This window comes from Blennius ocellaris (assembly GCF_963422515.1).
Source record: "Blennius ocellaris genome assembly, chromosome: 24".
NCBI classification, from domain to species: Eukaryota; Metazoa; Chordata; class Actinopteri; order Blenniiformes; family Blenniidae; genus Blennius; species Blennius ocellaris.
The window spans coordinates 1,097,451-1,111,304 of NC_137673.1; the positions used below are offsets into that span (position 1 = coordinate 1,097,451).

The window sequence follows — 13,854 nt, forward strand, 5'->3', positions numbered from 1 at the left end:
GGGGGGGGGGTCGTCAGTCAGCCCTGCACACAGGAACAAACACCCCATTAAACCCAGGCCTTCACATATTACTGTAATAAAAGCCCCTGCTCTCGCCTTTATGGGCTTTTTAATTATGTCTATTCGTCTTCCCGGGCTCGTGAGCAACAGTTCATGATGAGTCCCATTTCATGAATACTCCACCGCCGGCAGGGAGCTGGAGGGGGCGAATTAAAGGGAGAAACCCAAATCTAAAATATTTCTATTGTTACAGGGAAAGTACTTTATGTTCCACCTCGCAGCGTGGAGCCGCTTCCCTTTGTGAGGCGCCTTTTTTGTGTTTTTTTTTTAGATGTAGATTATTCTTAAAATGGGAAAACCTCATGCAGCTCCAGCGAATTGCAAACGGCGGCTCAGTGGCAACGGCGTGCACTGAATTATCTCCCCGAGAACGAGCGCGGCGGCTGCGTAGCTGCAGGTTGTGGAAAGATTAAGCAGACAAATCATCCGTGCACACGGAGCGAGGAGGAAGGCCGGCTCCCCGGGTCGCTGCAGAACCCTGCAGCCCCCTGCAGCCCCCTGCAGTGGAGCTGCATCAGTTTCCACGCCGCCTCGTATTAAAACACCCGTATTGATTGGACAATGTGCCGGAGCTCATCGTGCTCCATATATATTTTATGAGCAGGTCCTTTTTCTGCGAAGGTAGACACTGCAGCTTGACCCCTTTTAACCCCGCGAGCACTGAAACCCACCAGGTCACTCACAGGTGGGAGGACGAGCTCCGTCACGCTCATTTAAATAGCTTTCTTACATTTCTAGCTCCTGTCCTGAACCTGATTTCCATCTTGCATCATTCCGCTCCCTTCTAGGTTAATTGCAGTATATTATGGGGGGAAAAGATGTAGAAACCACTGGAAAAACCAGATTTTCCATTATTTGGAATAAATGGTTCGCATGTATGAGCTTTGAAGAAGTTGCCCAATAACATTCAAAGAAAAAAAAAAAAGAAACAACCTCCGTTAATTTATTTCTGACAGAATTAGTCTTTGGCTATAAATATTTTATTGTCTTAGATCAGGTAGAAACAGAATCCCCCGGAGGCCTGAGTGTTCTGCAGCAGATTGCAGCTCCCATCAGCAGCAGCGCCGCCGTGGCTCCGCCCACCAGCGCCGCCGTGGCTCCGCCCACCAGCGCCGCCGGCCACCACCAGGCTGAGGAGGACAAACTTTATTCAGGAGACAAAGACGAGTTCAAACGCAGCACAAGGCGGTGGATTTCAGTCTCACCAGCTTCAGCCGCGTGGCGCCGAGGAGCTGATGGAGGCGGTCGCTCCTCCAGCAGGACGGCGCCCAGAGCCTCCGCCCCCCCCCGGAGCTGCACGACGATTCACAACCACAATAAAACCTTCTGAGCACGTTTAGCCAGCCGAGTCCACCGTTCGGGGCTCAGCGTTTGCTGGGAATCGTACCGTCGCCCTCCAGGCTCCTCCTCCTCCTCCTCCTCCTCTCCTCCCTGCAGCTGGTCTCACAGCAGCGACACACCTGGTTGTCTCCGGCCGACGCCACCCACCTGTCCAGACACAAAGAACAGCCCGGTAGAGAACCAGCCGAGCTCCTCGGGACATTCACGGCCACGTTGTGGTGAAACGGCGGCGTCGGACCTCTTGGCCTCCGTCAGGAAGGAGCAGGCTTTGTGCTGGGGGTCGATGGGGACGGAGGCCCTGGTGGCCTTCAGCTGACAGCTGATGTGGAGCTGGGGGGAATTAATCACCATTAAGAGACATTTCTACACTCTTTGGGAAGAAGATATTGTAGAACCAACAGGAGTGAGTCTATTTTAATTATAAAGACATGTTGCGTAACATTCAATGATTTCACGGTTCCTCTATTGAAGCGTTACAACAATCCACAGTTGATCCTGCAGGCTCGGGGGTTTCAGCGCTGTACCGAGACTTACTGAAGACTCGTCTCCGCTGAAGAACTTGAAGGCCTTCAGCTGGAAATGGAGTTTATCGTCCTGGCTGCGCTGCAGGAAGTAGGACTGGGCTCCCGTCAGCTTGGCGTCGGTGAAACACCTCGACACAACAAAACACAGGATTCACAGTCCAAACACCTCAGAAACATTAAAGTGGCTTGAAACAAGCAGAGCGATACGAACTGAACTCGGGTGGTTTGGTGCCGGATTCTCACCCGTGGTTGCCGATGAAGGCGTGGCGGGGCTGGGAGGAAGGGGCGGGGCCACCCGCCGCCACGCAGCCGTCCACGTACACCCTCAGGGGAACGTGGTGAGCCTGGAGCACCGACGCCTCCACGTGCATCACGTCACTCAGGGAGTAGACGCTGGAGGGCCGGGGCGACTGCCAGTCCTCTGACGGGACGCAGGAGAGACGGCCGGCGGCCAATCGGGTTAGAGGGAAGTTAAAGCAGCCTGGCGACGGCAAGGTAAGTGCTTTCAAATAAACCAGACGTCGATAAACGCAATCAAAAAGGTCTGCGCTTGGAAAAACGTCTTCCCTAATTCCCTCCTTAAGTCTCCAAGAAGTGTTGGGTGGATCACCGAGGTTCAGCTTCAAACCTCCACGTGGGTTTGGTGCAGCGAGGAATTAATTAGAAGCCCTAATGAGCTGCATATTGATCTCTTCATTCCGCCGGTGACCCTTCCTGTCACCGCCACAATCCTGCTCAGCATCTTCAACAGTCCCAGCAAAGTCTGCCGGAGGCCTGCAGTGATTGCAATCACGTCCGTCGCCTGGGAAATTAGCCACGGCGCAAATCTAAACTTTTGATTTTATTTTGTGCTGCAGCAGAACAGCAGCCGGGGTTTTTTTTTTTCCCCCCCTCCCTCTGACCTGAACCCACCTGTCATGAGGCGCAGGGCGAAGTGCAGCTGCCGCTGGGCTCGCATGGCGGAGGAGAGCTGATTCCACACAGGCCTCACGCCGCCGCCGCTGCTCACACGCTGCCTCCTGCGCAGGACGAGTCACCACACACACACTCAACGGTGGCGTCACCTGCACCTCCGCCACTAATAATCAGCGCTTGCATTCGCCGCCATCTTTGTTGTGTTTCTATGAAGTGTGTTGGAAAGTGTGAAGAATCCAATACGACTGACTATTAGTATATGCAGGTTTGTGAAAAAGGACAGATCTTTCTTTCTTTGCTCACTGGTTATTTCTGCATTTCTTGTAATACCCCTTCGTACCACCAGATGGTGAAGTGAGTCACTCGAGCATCTGGTCTGGACTCTTTCAAAAACAAGGTTCAGATGTAGAAAGATGGAGATTACCTCAGCAGATACGTTTTTAATTGTATTTTTAGAGATTCTAATGACAACCAAAGTGTTTCCTGACGCTTTTAGCTTGAAATTCTGATCAGTACCTTTGATAGTGGCACTGCAGTGGGACCTGAGCAGGGCCGGTCTTCAGGATGAGGGTGTTTCTGATGGGCGTTGGGGAGTACATCAGAAGTGAACGTGTAGACGAGAGCGTTCTTCGGTCATCTGACGACACAAAGCACGATAAGAGTCAGCTGAAACGTGCAGCGGAGGCGGCGGCCCGCAGGCTGCGTACCGTCACGGTGCTGCCGCAGCCTTGTAGTTCTGACTGGAACTGCAGGACGAGGCCGGCGGTGTCCACTGCAGGGCAGCCTCCCAACGTCAGGTCGGCCGGGCGGATCGACTGAGCGTTCCCTGAGAGCAGAGGGGAGGACAGACCTCGTTCAGCTCAATAACACTCCTGCAGGTTCAGCCACAGGACAAATAAAAAGGTTTTCCTTAATGCATCGCTGTGAAGGCAGCGCCTGAGCCCCCGCCGGCCGTGAAGAAATAAGAGGAAACATATTATTGATCACAAAGTCCATCGTCTGTGCCATTTGCAGTAATCAGCGCCGAGCGTCCCCGTCTTCACCGTCCCATTCAATTTTCCAATCCGGGCCTTCTAATGTGACCTTTTGTTTTTCAGACTTCAGAGCAGGAGGCTGGGAAACGAAGAAACCTCGCCGCTGATCAATGGGAACAACGAGACATTACCCAGGAAGTCCCGTTTGACTTCTACGATGACCTTTCCTTCGCCGCAGCGCAGCGACACGCTGTCAGCGGCCGGCGGCGGCGGCGGCGGCGACTGCTCAAACTCCACCGGCACCTGGAAGATCGTCCACAAACACACCGGTGAGGCTGGAAGACCCGTCAAACACAGGAAGTGGGTCTGAACGTGACGTACCTTGGATCGGGGCTGAAGAGGGTTCAGCTCTGGGCCTGGACGTATCGGACTTCCTGCTTCTCTCTGCTCCACCTGGTCTGAGCGCTTCAGGTCTGGTGAACTCTCCTCCACCGGCGGCGGCGGCGGGGGTTTGCTCCTGAGCTGGAGGCTCCTGAGCCGGTAGCTGACGGGAGCGGCGGCCAGATCCACGGTCTGGTTGAGAGTCTCATTGGCGCTCAGGCCGAAACGGCCCTGTGCCGCCCGAGGGGAGACTTCCACCTGAGAGCAGAAACACCAAGCCCACGAAAAGCGTCTCCCTCGACCCCATCACACCACTTCACATAGGAGAAGCCGAGTTCCTGCTGATACCACAGCTGCCTTGGTGTCCTGATCCGAAGGGTTGGACGGCATGAAGGTTGTGGCTCCGCCCACTCTTAATGAGGTGATTGGAGTCCAGCCCGGAGGATCCTTCCATACCTGCAGCTTCCCCCCTTCTCCCGGTGGTAAATGAGTGTTTTCAGGCCTCCTTGCTCCCCTTGTCATGACGGTAATGAACAAAGACTTTCATAAACAGAAATGGGCCTGACCCCCCTGCAGTAAGTGGATTTCACTGCCCTCATGAGGCAAATCAATCAGAGTCTGAGACCCGGGGTCTCCTGCCTCAATGTCCAGGCCGGGCGGTCTGCAGGGTCCAGCTCATAAAACTCTGATTTATGATCAACCACAGTGGGGCTCCACAAATGTCACCGCAGCAGAGTGTGTGTGTGTGTGAGTGTGAGAGTGTGTGAGACATGTAACAGGAAGCAGGAGGCGTGTCCTGGACCAGCGCCAGCAGCCTCCATCACACACCAGCAGGACGACCTGCTTTCTGTTTCACCTCCTATCAATCATGAGGCGGTGAAACATTTCATGTCTGACACAACCGTGGTGCTTCATGCTGCTTCTACACTCCTTTAGAGAGAGAGAGAGAGAGAGAGAGAGAGAGGGATAGAGAGAGAGAGAGAGAGATGAGAGATAGATAGATATAGAGAGAGAGATAGAGAGAGAGATAGAGAGAGCGAGAGATAGATAGATAGATAGATAGATAGGTCGAGAGATAGAGAGAGAGATATATAGAGATAGATAGATAGATAGATAGACAGATACAGAGAGAGAGATAGATAAATAGATAGATAGATAGATAGAGGAATGTGTGAATGCAGCTTTTTCAAAAAAACAGGCAAAAAGTGACATTTCACTGCTTTTCGCAGCAGAACTTTTCATTAAAATTGGCTTTATGTCGACATTGTTGTTGTTTCCAGTGGTGGTTGTGAGACACAGCCAGGTCCACTCTGCGCCACGTTCCAGATTAAATGTAAAGGTTATTGTGGCTGTATTCTGCGGCTCGGCCGTCCTGCAGCTCGTCTCCTCGCTCTGCCTTCCCGCCGGCAGACGAGCAGCTTCATCCACAAGTTTCTTGTCTGGACTTCCACGGTTCTGCTCAAGTGCCATTTCTTAATGACATTTCAGACGGCGGGATCTGCCAGCCGGGAGCACTTTGATTTCTTTTTATAGCTTTCTAGCGCTGCTTTGTCGGCATGAATTAATTTAATTCTCAGATCTTGGCTGGGCGGCGGAGCCATGCCTGTTGAGCGTTACCACAGGGTTTAAAAGAGAACATATCACCTTTAAAACTGTCATCAGGTGACAATCACACTTTCTCAAACTTTCCTTACAAGTCTTAATGAGTCAATTAGGGCCTAAAGAGTGGAGTGAAGTGTCCGTGTGATGAAAGCTGTGAATTCTTTTTCTTTCTTTTTTTTTACCCTGCGTCTGCCTGAAACACAAAGAGAAGAAGAGCTTTAGTCAAACTTTTGCATTTAACTTTAGACGTCATATTTCCCTGTAAGATGTATATGAGGATAAAAACCATAATTGCATTTCACGGATAGAGGGAGAGTTCTGTTTTAACGGCTAAATGAATTTCAATCGTTTCTCCTTGATGCAGAGAGAGAGTGATGGAGGCTGATGGAGGCCGACCTGAATACATTACAGGCCTTCCACTCTGTCAGGAGCTCCCTGCAGACGCCCCTTGCAGAGCGGCGGCTGTTGTCCAGGAACTGGCTTTTATCTTCTGCTGATCAGCAGCAAAACAAAGAGGTGTGTGTGTCTGCACAGTGTGTGTGTGTGTGTGTGTGTGTGTGTGTGTGTGTTGGTTCAGGGGGCTGGAGTGGAATCAGTCCGTCCCTGCCAGTCAGGCCTCCTCTGCTGCTGATCTCTAACTTGGTTAGATGCCCCCTAATTTGGCCCCTGGAGGGTCCTAATGTGGCCCGAGAGGAGGGGGGGGGGGTGAAAGGGCCTGGCAGCTTCTACCTCCACACACACACACACACACACACACACACACACACACACACACACGGGGCCCCTCCCCTCAAGCGCCTGCTTCCAATAACGTTTTTCATGCGACGGCGGGACGCTGCAGGTGGAGTCAGGCCTCTCCATGTTGAGACAATAAACACACACAGACACACACACACACACACACACACACGCACATTTTCACACACGTATGTATATATTATATATATATATATATATACAATCTCACTTCCTCCCAGATGGAAAATCGTCAACCAGGATGTCACGACGACGACAACGCAGATGCTCAGTGACAGTAACACACACACACACACACACACACACACACACACACACACACACACCCACGCGCGTTGTGCTGACAGCACAAAGTGGTGGAAGCAGCTCTCCTTGGCCTGCGCCGCTCCACGCCATACGGATTACGGTGATGGAGGCTCATTAAAAACATGTAGCGGGAGACGGATTAGCCGGCGCCTGCTGTCGTGGCGAGACGCGGATTTCTACACGTTTTGTGGGCTCAGCGTGGGACGGTGGGGGGGACGGGTGTGGTGGGGGGGGGGGAGGGGGGGACACACTCTCGCTTCTGGCCACGTGCTTTAAAACCACGACAACTTTTCAACAGGAGCAGGGGAAATATGCAAGTGTGAGAGGAGAGGAGTGTGTTCGGGGAGGGTGGGGGGGGGGGGGTGACAAAGAAGGGAAATATGGCCGGGGTCAGTGACCCTCGGGGTGAGGATTAACAGACAGCAGCTCGGCGCGTCCCGGTGGGAGCAACATGAAATAACAACACGCTGGGCTTTGATTCACGGCCCATCAGCGGCCGCATCCAACACGTCTCTATACGAGGACACACACTGCTCTCCACACACACACACACACACACACACACACACACACACACACACACACACAGGCAGGGCGCTAATGGACTGTTATTAAAGGCATGCATCACACCACGCCACCCACCGACCACACACAAAGCCACACACTGGCGGGATAATGATCTCCCAGCTCTGCAATAACCATCTGATGTATCATTTAGTGACACAGACGCACTCTGTACTGCGACACCGTGCCGAACAAACCCCCCCCACACCCCCCCCTCCCGCCCCCCCCCCGCCTCCCGCCGCCGCACACGGCCCGCCGTTTTTGAGAAATAATTTTTATCACAACATCCGTGACATTTCTCATGGAGGCGCCGCCGTCTCGCTCAATAGACCGAGAGAGGCCTTTGACACGCTCATAAAGGTCTGTCGCGCCGCGTGATTGACAGGTGTCATCGCCCCGTGCTGGGGAACAATGCGGCTGCAGGAGAGGCGGGCGGTGACCTTTGACCTCCGCGCCGCCCAACGTCACCGACTCCCGAAGTTTCTCTCGGGGGAGAAACTTTTCATTTCTGCGGCTTTTCTGGTCTGTGTGAAAAAGAAAAGTTAATCTAATAAAGTTTCGTCTGTAAATCTTGATCGTCCAAAGTGTAGTTGTGACACTTTGTGCTTGAACCTGTTTTAAATAGTAGAAATAACAAATGAAATACTGATATAGATTTTAAAATTAAAGTAAGTTTTGTTTCAAATGTGTTTAGTGGGATTACTCTAGATAATATCCATCCATGTGGGTAAAATTTCAATCTGAAGAGAAAAACTGTCGGAGTTGCCGAGGTAGGAACCTTTGTTCTGTGTCACAGCAGCACAGCCGGACACTTTACCTGCTGCACCACTGTGTACAACATAAACCAACGTAAGCAATTAATAGTTACAGGTAAGATGTAATATTTGATAAATTCCACACATTTTATCATCATAAATATCCCACGAGTGTATATATTTGGATAAGTTTAATATGTCTAACTGTTATATCAGTAATTACTTTAGCATTAGCTCATTTTAGCCCACACGTCTTCAACTCCGTTTTTATCACTCGAAAAAGCAATTTCATTAAAATCTGCAATCAAGTAATCTGGTTTAAACTCGCGGTGAGGTTAATATTTTTTAAGAATGTTGTGTTATACATCTTATTACAAGCTAGCGGGAAACGAAGCACTGCATCGGTGTTACGAATGAACTGGTGTCCTTGTTAACTGGTGACCAACTTCCGGTAGCGTCCATCGTTGCTGCTTGTAAACAAAAAACATTAATTCATAAATCCACAGATTTTGATCATTACATTTTTTTCCGCCGCAGTTTCTCATAATTGTCTTCTTTCTCGCAATCAACTGTATTTATTTTTATTCTATTTTTCTTCGATATATATCGTTCTGCGACCATTTCCTTTGGGGTTTTCATAAAGATAGAGGTTAAAACAGCTGTTAGGAAGTTCCGGTCCCAATATGTCGCTTAATTCTTCGCTTTCACTTTCCTCAAAACTGTTCTTTTTTGAGATTTTTAAATAGCAAACATGAGAACCATCCACGTTAAGATCTTCGCAGTTTGACGGAGGAAAATGTTTTAACCAAACGACTCTGCTTGAAATTAGCTTCTAAAGCAACATTTTTATTCATTCAATTTTTTCACAGACCAATTCAAGCCAGTGATGGAGAATCCAACCGGGACTGAAAGTTTCCCTGAGGACACTGCAGGCTGTCGGGCAGAGAAACTGGAGGACACATTAGAGTGTTACACCTGCAGGTATTTTCAATCCTCAGACAATGAGACTACGTTCTCATGACTGTTGTGCTTGTTGCAATGACAACAAAGATATTCTATTCTATTCTATTCTGCGGCTTTTATATTAATAGTTTTTTAATGAAACACACTTGTGTGTTTTATCATATAGATTTTCGTGTTTTTGAGTTTTACAGACGGAGTTCAATAGATTTTCCCAAATAAAACACAAGTAAAGTCATAAAATGTAAAGTGGAAAGAAGTTTTTGGCCATTTTACTTGGAGACGTCGTTAATTTCTTGAGTTTTTACTGATTTTTCTAGAAAGTTTCAACTCGTCCACGTTCTGGAAACAGATATTTAACAAATATTGACTTTTTCATGATGCGCTGGTTCGTCTTTTGTCTTCCGGTGATCAGTCCGACATGTAACATGTGAGTTTTCACGTCTTTGCCGCCTCATCCTCACACTCAGAGTGAAGATTAATCCCGATGTGTAATGTACATCAAGTCCTCGATGAGTCAGGCACTTTCTTTTTCTTCCAGCGGTAATTAACTGTTTGCCTGTTGTGTGAATGTGTCTCTCAGGGTGAAACCTTCCTGAGTCGATCATTATCAGCCTTTTCTGATCATTTCACCCGACAAACTGTGGCTTGCAGCATCCCTCAGCTCTCCTCCAATTATATTTTGAAAACCGGCTTCGCATTGATTTTTTTTCTCCATTTCCCAGTTTTGAAATCCACTTTTCTAAAAAAAAAACAAGGACAAAGAACTCACTTGTTTTTTTTTATTGTTTCCTGTGTTACTGTGGGCCGTTGTGTTTACACTTTCCTCCCCCGGAGGCAGCGGCTCTGCGCTGATCTTTAACATTTCGGCGAGACGCCGCCTCACGCCGCTCGCCGCCATTGACATTTTGACTAACAACAGCTCTGCGATTCGCCGCGGCGAGCGAGCGACTGTTTCAGTCCGCCTGGACTATTTATTACCTATGGTGGACTTTAAAATGAGACTTGGAGCTGTTTCATGTTGGCCTCAGGCGGCGTTCCGCCCGGGATGACGTGCAGAGAGCCACACGTCACGTTCATTGTCGTACAGACCAAAGAGCCTCACAGCAGGAAACAAACACTTTTCACTCTGCGGGGATCGTGTGCTTCGTCTGGAGGGTGAAACCGCAACGCAGTCGTCTTTAAATTCAAACTTTACAGGTTTTTCATTGAGTATATGTCATGAAAATGTTTGTTTTTTTCACAATGACTCCAGAAAATGACAGCAATCTGAACATAAAGCAAATTTTGGGTGCAAAACACAGAAAAATGTGCAAAAAACTTCTCCTGTAAGTGTTGCATGCTGGGTATTTTTTACAAACTTGCCCTCATTAACGCTCGTTTGAGATCCTTCAGGTCTCACAGAATCAGCGTTTTGTTAGAATATTTTTTTTATTTTCTCGTTGATCGGAGGACGGTTTTGTTGGACGCTCCTGATTTACACAGTAAAAACGAGGATCAAAGCTTTTTCTATTAAAAGCTGAATAAAAAGCCGAAATTCTGCAAAAATATTCTCCATATTTTCCCGACTCTTCATGTGGTTTTCGCCTCATTTGTGACGCCTGAACTCCACATTGCACGTTAGTGAGGAGCATAAAATCTGTCTTCCTTACATGGACCCCCCCCGCCCCCCCCCCCCATTACTTCTCTTTGTCTCCTGACTCTTCCTCAGTTATGCTGCAATCCAAGCCTTTTGTTTAATAAACAATTTGTCAGTGATGCATCGAACGCCAGCTCTAATTTGATTGTCTGTGAAATGTGCATGAGGCCTGTTCTGCGTCCATCCCTCCGTCTGCAGCACCGACATCCTCCTCTGCCTCCCCCTGCAGGTGTGTGTGTGTGTTTGTTGTGTGTTTGTTGTGTGTGTGTGTGTGTAGAGATGAGGATAGAAGAGCAATCCTCCAGGGTTTGCAATTACATCTAAACGGCATAATCAGACATGATGGATGGACGTTGCCTTTGCACAATGTCTAGACCTCGGCTCTGCTGCTGCAACCAGGTTATAAGAAAGTGGGAAATGATGGAGGATTTAATAGTTTTCTTCTGTGTGTTTGCTCTCTGTGTAAATCCCCCTCCCAGTGACCCCCCCCCCCACCCCCCCACCACCACCACTACAGACAAATATGCAGCTTTTCTCTGTAAAATTGCTTGAATAACTTAACTGTGACATTTTATTGCAAATTCAAGAGGAAGCTTCATCCTTGTTTTTCTCTCTGAAGGGAAGAAAGTGGAAGAATTAACCTCTGATTTATAATCCAGACTAATGCGCCTGAAAAGGAGCCGCTGCAGGTCACTGCTGACTGGCTGTGCTGCTTTCTGCCAATAGGGGGCAGTGTGGGAGTCCTGGAGGACTGAGGCTGAGCAGGAACCGTCCACAGTCACTCCTTCTGGTCTGAGGAGAGGGAGGGGGGGAGGGAGGGAGGGAGGGAGGGAGGGAGGGAGGAAGGGGGAAGGGAGGAAGGTAGGGAGGAAGGTAGGGAGGGAGGGAGGGAGGGAGGAAGGTAGGGAGGGAGGGAGGAAGGGGGGAGGAAGGGAGGGAGGAAGGAAGGGAGGAAGGAAGGGAGGAAGGGAGGGAGGGAGGGAGGAAGGAAGGGAGGGAGGGAGGGAGGAAGGAAGGAAGGGAGGGAGGGAGGGAGGAAGGGAGGGAGGTAGGAAGGGAGGGAGGAAGGAAGGAAGGAAGGGAGGGAGGGAGGGAGGAAGGGAGAGGGAGGAAGGGAGGAAGGGAGGAAGGTAGGGAGGAAGGTAGGGAGGGAGGGAGGGAGGGAGGAAGGTAGGGAGGGAGGGAGGAAGGGGGGAGGAAGGGAGGGAGGAAGGAAGGGAGGAAGGAAGGAAGGAAGGGAGGGAGGGAGGGAGGAAGGAAGGGAGGGAGGGAGGGAGGAAGGAAGGAAGGAAGGGAGGGAGGGAGGGAGGAAGGAAGGGAGGTAGGGAGGGAGGAAGGGAGGGAGGGAGGGAGGGAGGAAGGGGGGGAGGGGGGAAGGAAGGGAGGAAGGAAGGGAGGAAGGTAGGGAGGGAGGGAGGAAGGAAGGAAGGGACGAAGGAAGGGAAGGGGGGAGGGAGGAAGGGAGGGAGGGAGGGAGGGAGGAAGGGAGGGAGGAAGGGAGGGAGGGAGGAAGGGGGGGAGGGGGGAAGGAAGGGGAGGAAGGAGGAGGAAGGTAGGGAGGGAGGGAGGAAGGAAGGAAGGGACGAAGGAAGGGAAGGGGGGAGGGAGGAAGGGAGGGAGGGAGGGAGGGAGGAAGGGAGGGAGGAAGGGAGGGAGGGAGGGAGGAAGGGAGGGAGGAAGGAAGGGGGGAAGGAAGGGGGAAGGGAGGGAGGGAGGAAGGAAGGGAGGAAGGAAGGGAGGAAGGAAGGGAGGAAGGGAGGGAGGGAGGGAGGAAGGGAGGGAGGAAGGGAGGGAGGAAGGAAGGGGGGAAGGGAGGGAGGAAGGGAGGGAGGAAGGGAGGGAGGGAGGGAGGGAGGGAGGGAGGGAGGGAGGGAGGGAGGGAGGGAGGGAGGAAGGAAGGGAGGAAGGGAGGGAGGGAGGGAGGGAGGGAGGGAGGGAGGAAGGAAGGAAGGGAGGGAGGGAGGGAGGGTAGAAGCAGACAAACTGAGAGGTGAATAGAGAGGAAGAAAAGAGCAGAGACTGTCGGGTCTCGAGACAGACGTCTTCCTCCTCACACAGACGTCTTCTTCCTCAGGAAGACGTCTTCCTCCTCAGACAGACGTCTTCCTCCTCACAGACGTCTTCCTCCTCAGACAGACGTCTCTCCCTCCTCAGACAGACGTCTTCCTCCTCAGACAGACGTCTTCCTCCTCAGACAGACGTCTCTCCCTCCTCAGACAGACGTCTTCCTCCTCAGACAGACGTCTCTTCCTCCTCAGACAGACGTCTTCCTCCTCACACAGACGTCTTCCTCCTCAGGAAGACGTCTCTTCCTCCTCAGACAGACGTCTTCCTCCTCAGACAGACGTCTTCCTCCTCAGACAGACGTCTTCCTCCTCACACAGACGTCTTCCTCCTCAGACAGACGTCTCTCCCTCCTCAGACAGACGTCTTCCTCCTCAGACAGACGTCTTCCTCCTCAGACAGACGTCTCTCCCTCCTCAGACAGACGTCTTCCTCCTCAGACAGACGTCTCTTCCTCCTCAGACAGACGTCTTCCTCCTCAGGAAGACGTCTCTTCCTCCTCAGACAGACGTCTTCCTCCTCAGACAGACGTCTTCCTCCTCAGACAGACGTCTTCCTCCTCAGGAAGACTCAGGAAGACGTCTCCCCCTCGGGTCGAGACGCCAGCCACTGTCACTCGTGACGAAGACACGGCGGAGACAAAGGCGCCGCTGGCGTCCCGTCAGACGCGTCTTTGTTCGCTCTGGCGCCGTGACATCGCCGAGACGAAGGCGCCTCGTTACCCACAATTCCTGCTGGCGGAGTCGTTGTCACCACTTGAAGCGCCGCCGCCGCTCCTCTTCCTCTGCTGCTCCGCTGAGCAGGCAGGAGGTTCGGTGCAGGAGAGGAAGACGACTGAACAGAGACGGTCCTCCTGGAGACACGTTCTGTCCCGGTTGAGGACCAAAGGTTTGAGGAGCGTCTTTCATTCAGACTGCTGACTTTGTCATCCAGCAGCTGGTTGGAAGAAGATCAAAGTCCAGCGTTTGTGAAGCATTGAGACGATCTGCCAGCAGCTTTTATCACTTTATTTA

General features: G+C 51.2%; 2 protein-coding genes across 2 annotated transcripts in view; one reads left to right on the forward strand and one right to left on the reverse strand.

The window, feature by feature from the left end:
- Window positions 1-1,053: 1,053 nt before the first annotated feature.
- Window positions 1,054-4,502, reverse strand: LOC308147767 (zona pellucida sperm-binding protein 3-like; the record flags this gene model as incomplete). The annotated part of the gene is given in 13 exon segments (XM_080520096.1): window positions 1,054-1,190; window positions 1,448-1,548; window positions 1,640-1,731; window positions 1,936-2,053; window positions 2,169-2,346; window positions 2,838-2,944; window positions 3,357-3,442; window positions 3,444-3,461; window positions 3,463-3,477; window positions 3,548-3,666; window positions 4,006-4,117; window positions 4,196-4,358; window positions 4,423-4,502. Coding segments are annotated over 13 exon segments (1,326 nt in total).
- An 81-nt stretch (window positions 4,503-4,583) lies between these two features.
- Window positions 4,584-13,854, forward strand: part of nrp2a (neuropilin 2a) — a gene marked incomplete at its 5' end in the record, with an annotated part of 21,319 nt that continues 12,048 nt past the window's right edge. Inside the window, 2 exons of the mRNA XM_080520097.1 lie at window positions 4,584-4,677; window positions 7,809-7,945. Coding sequence (XP_080376223.1) covers window positions 4,584-4,677; window positions 7,809-7,945 — 231 coding nt within the window. The remainder of the gene's footprint in view (window positions 4,678-7,808; window positions 7,946-13,854) is intronic.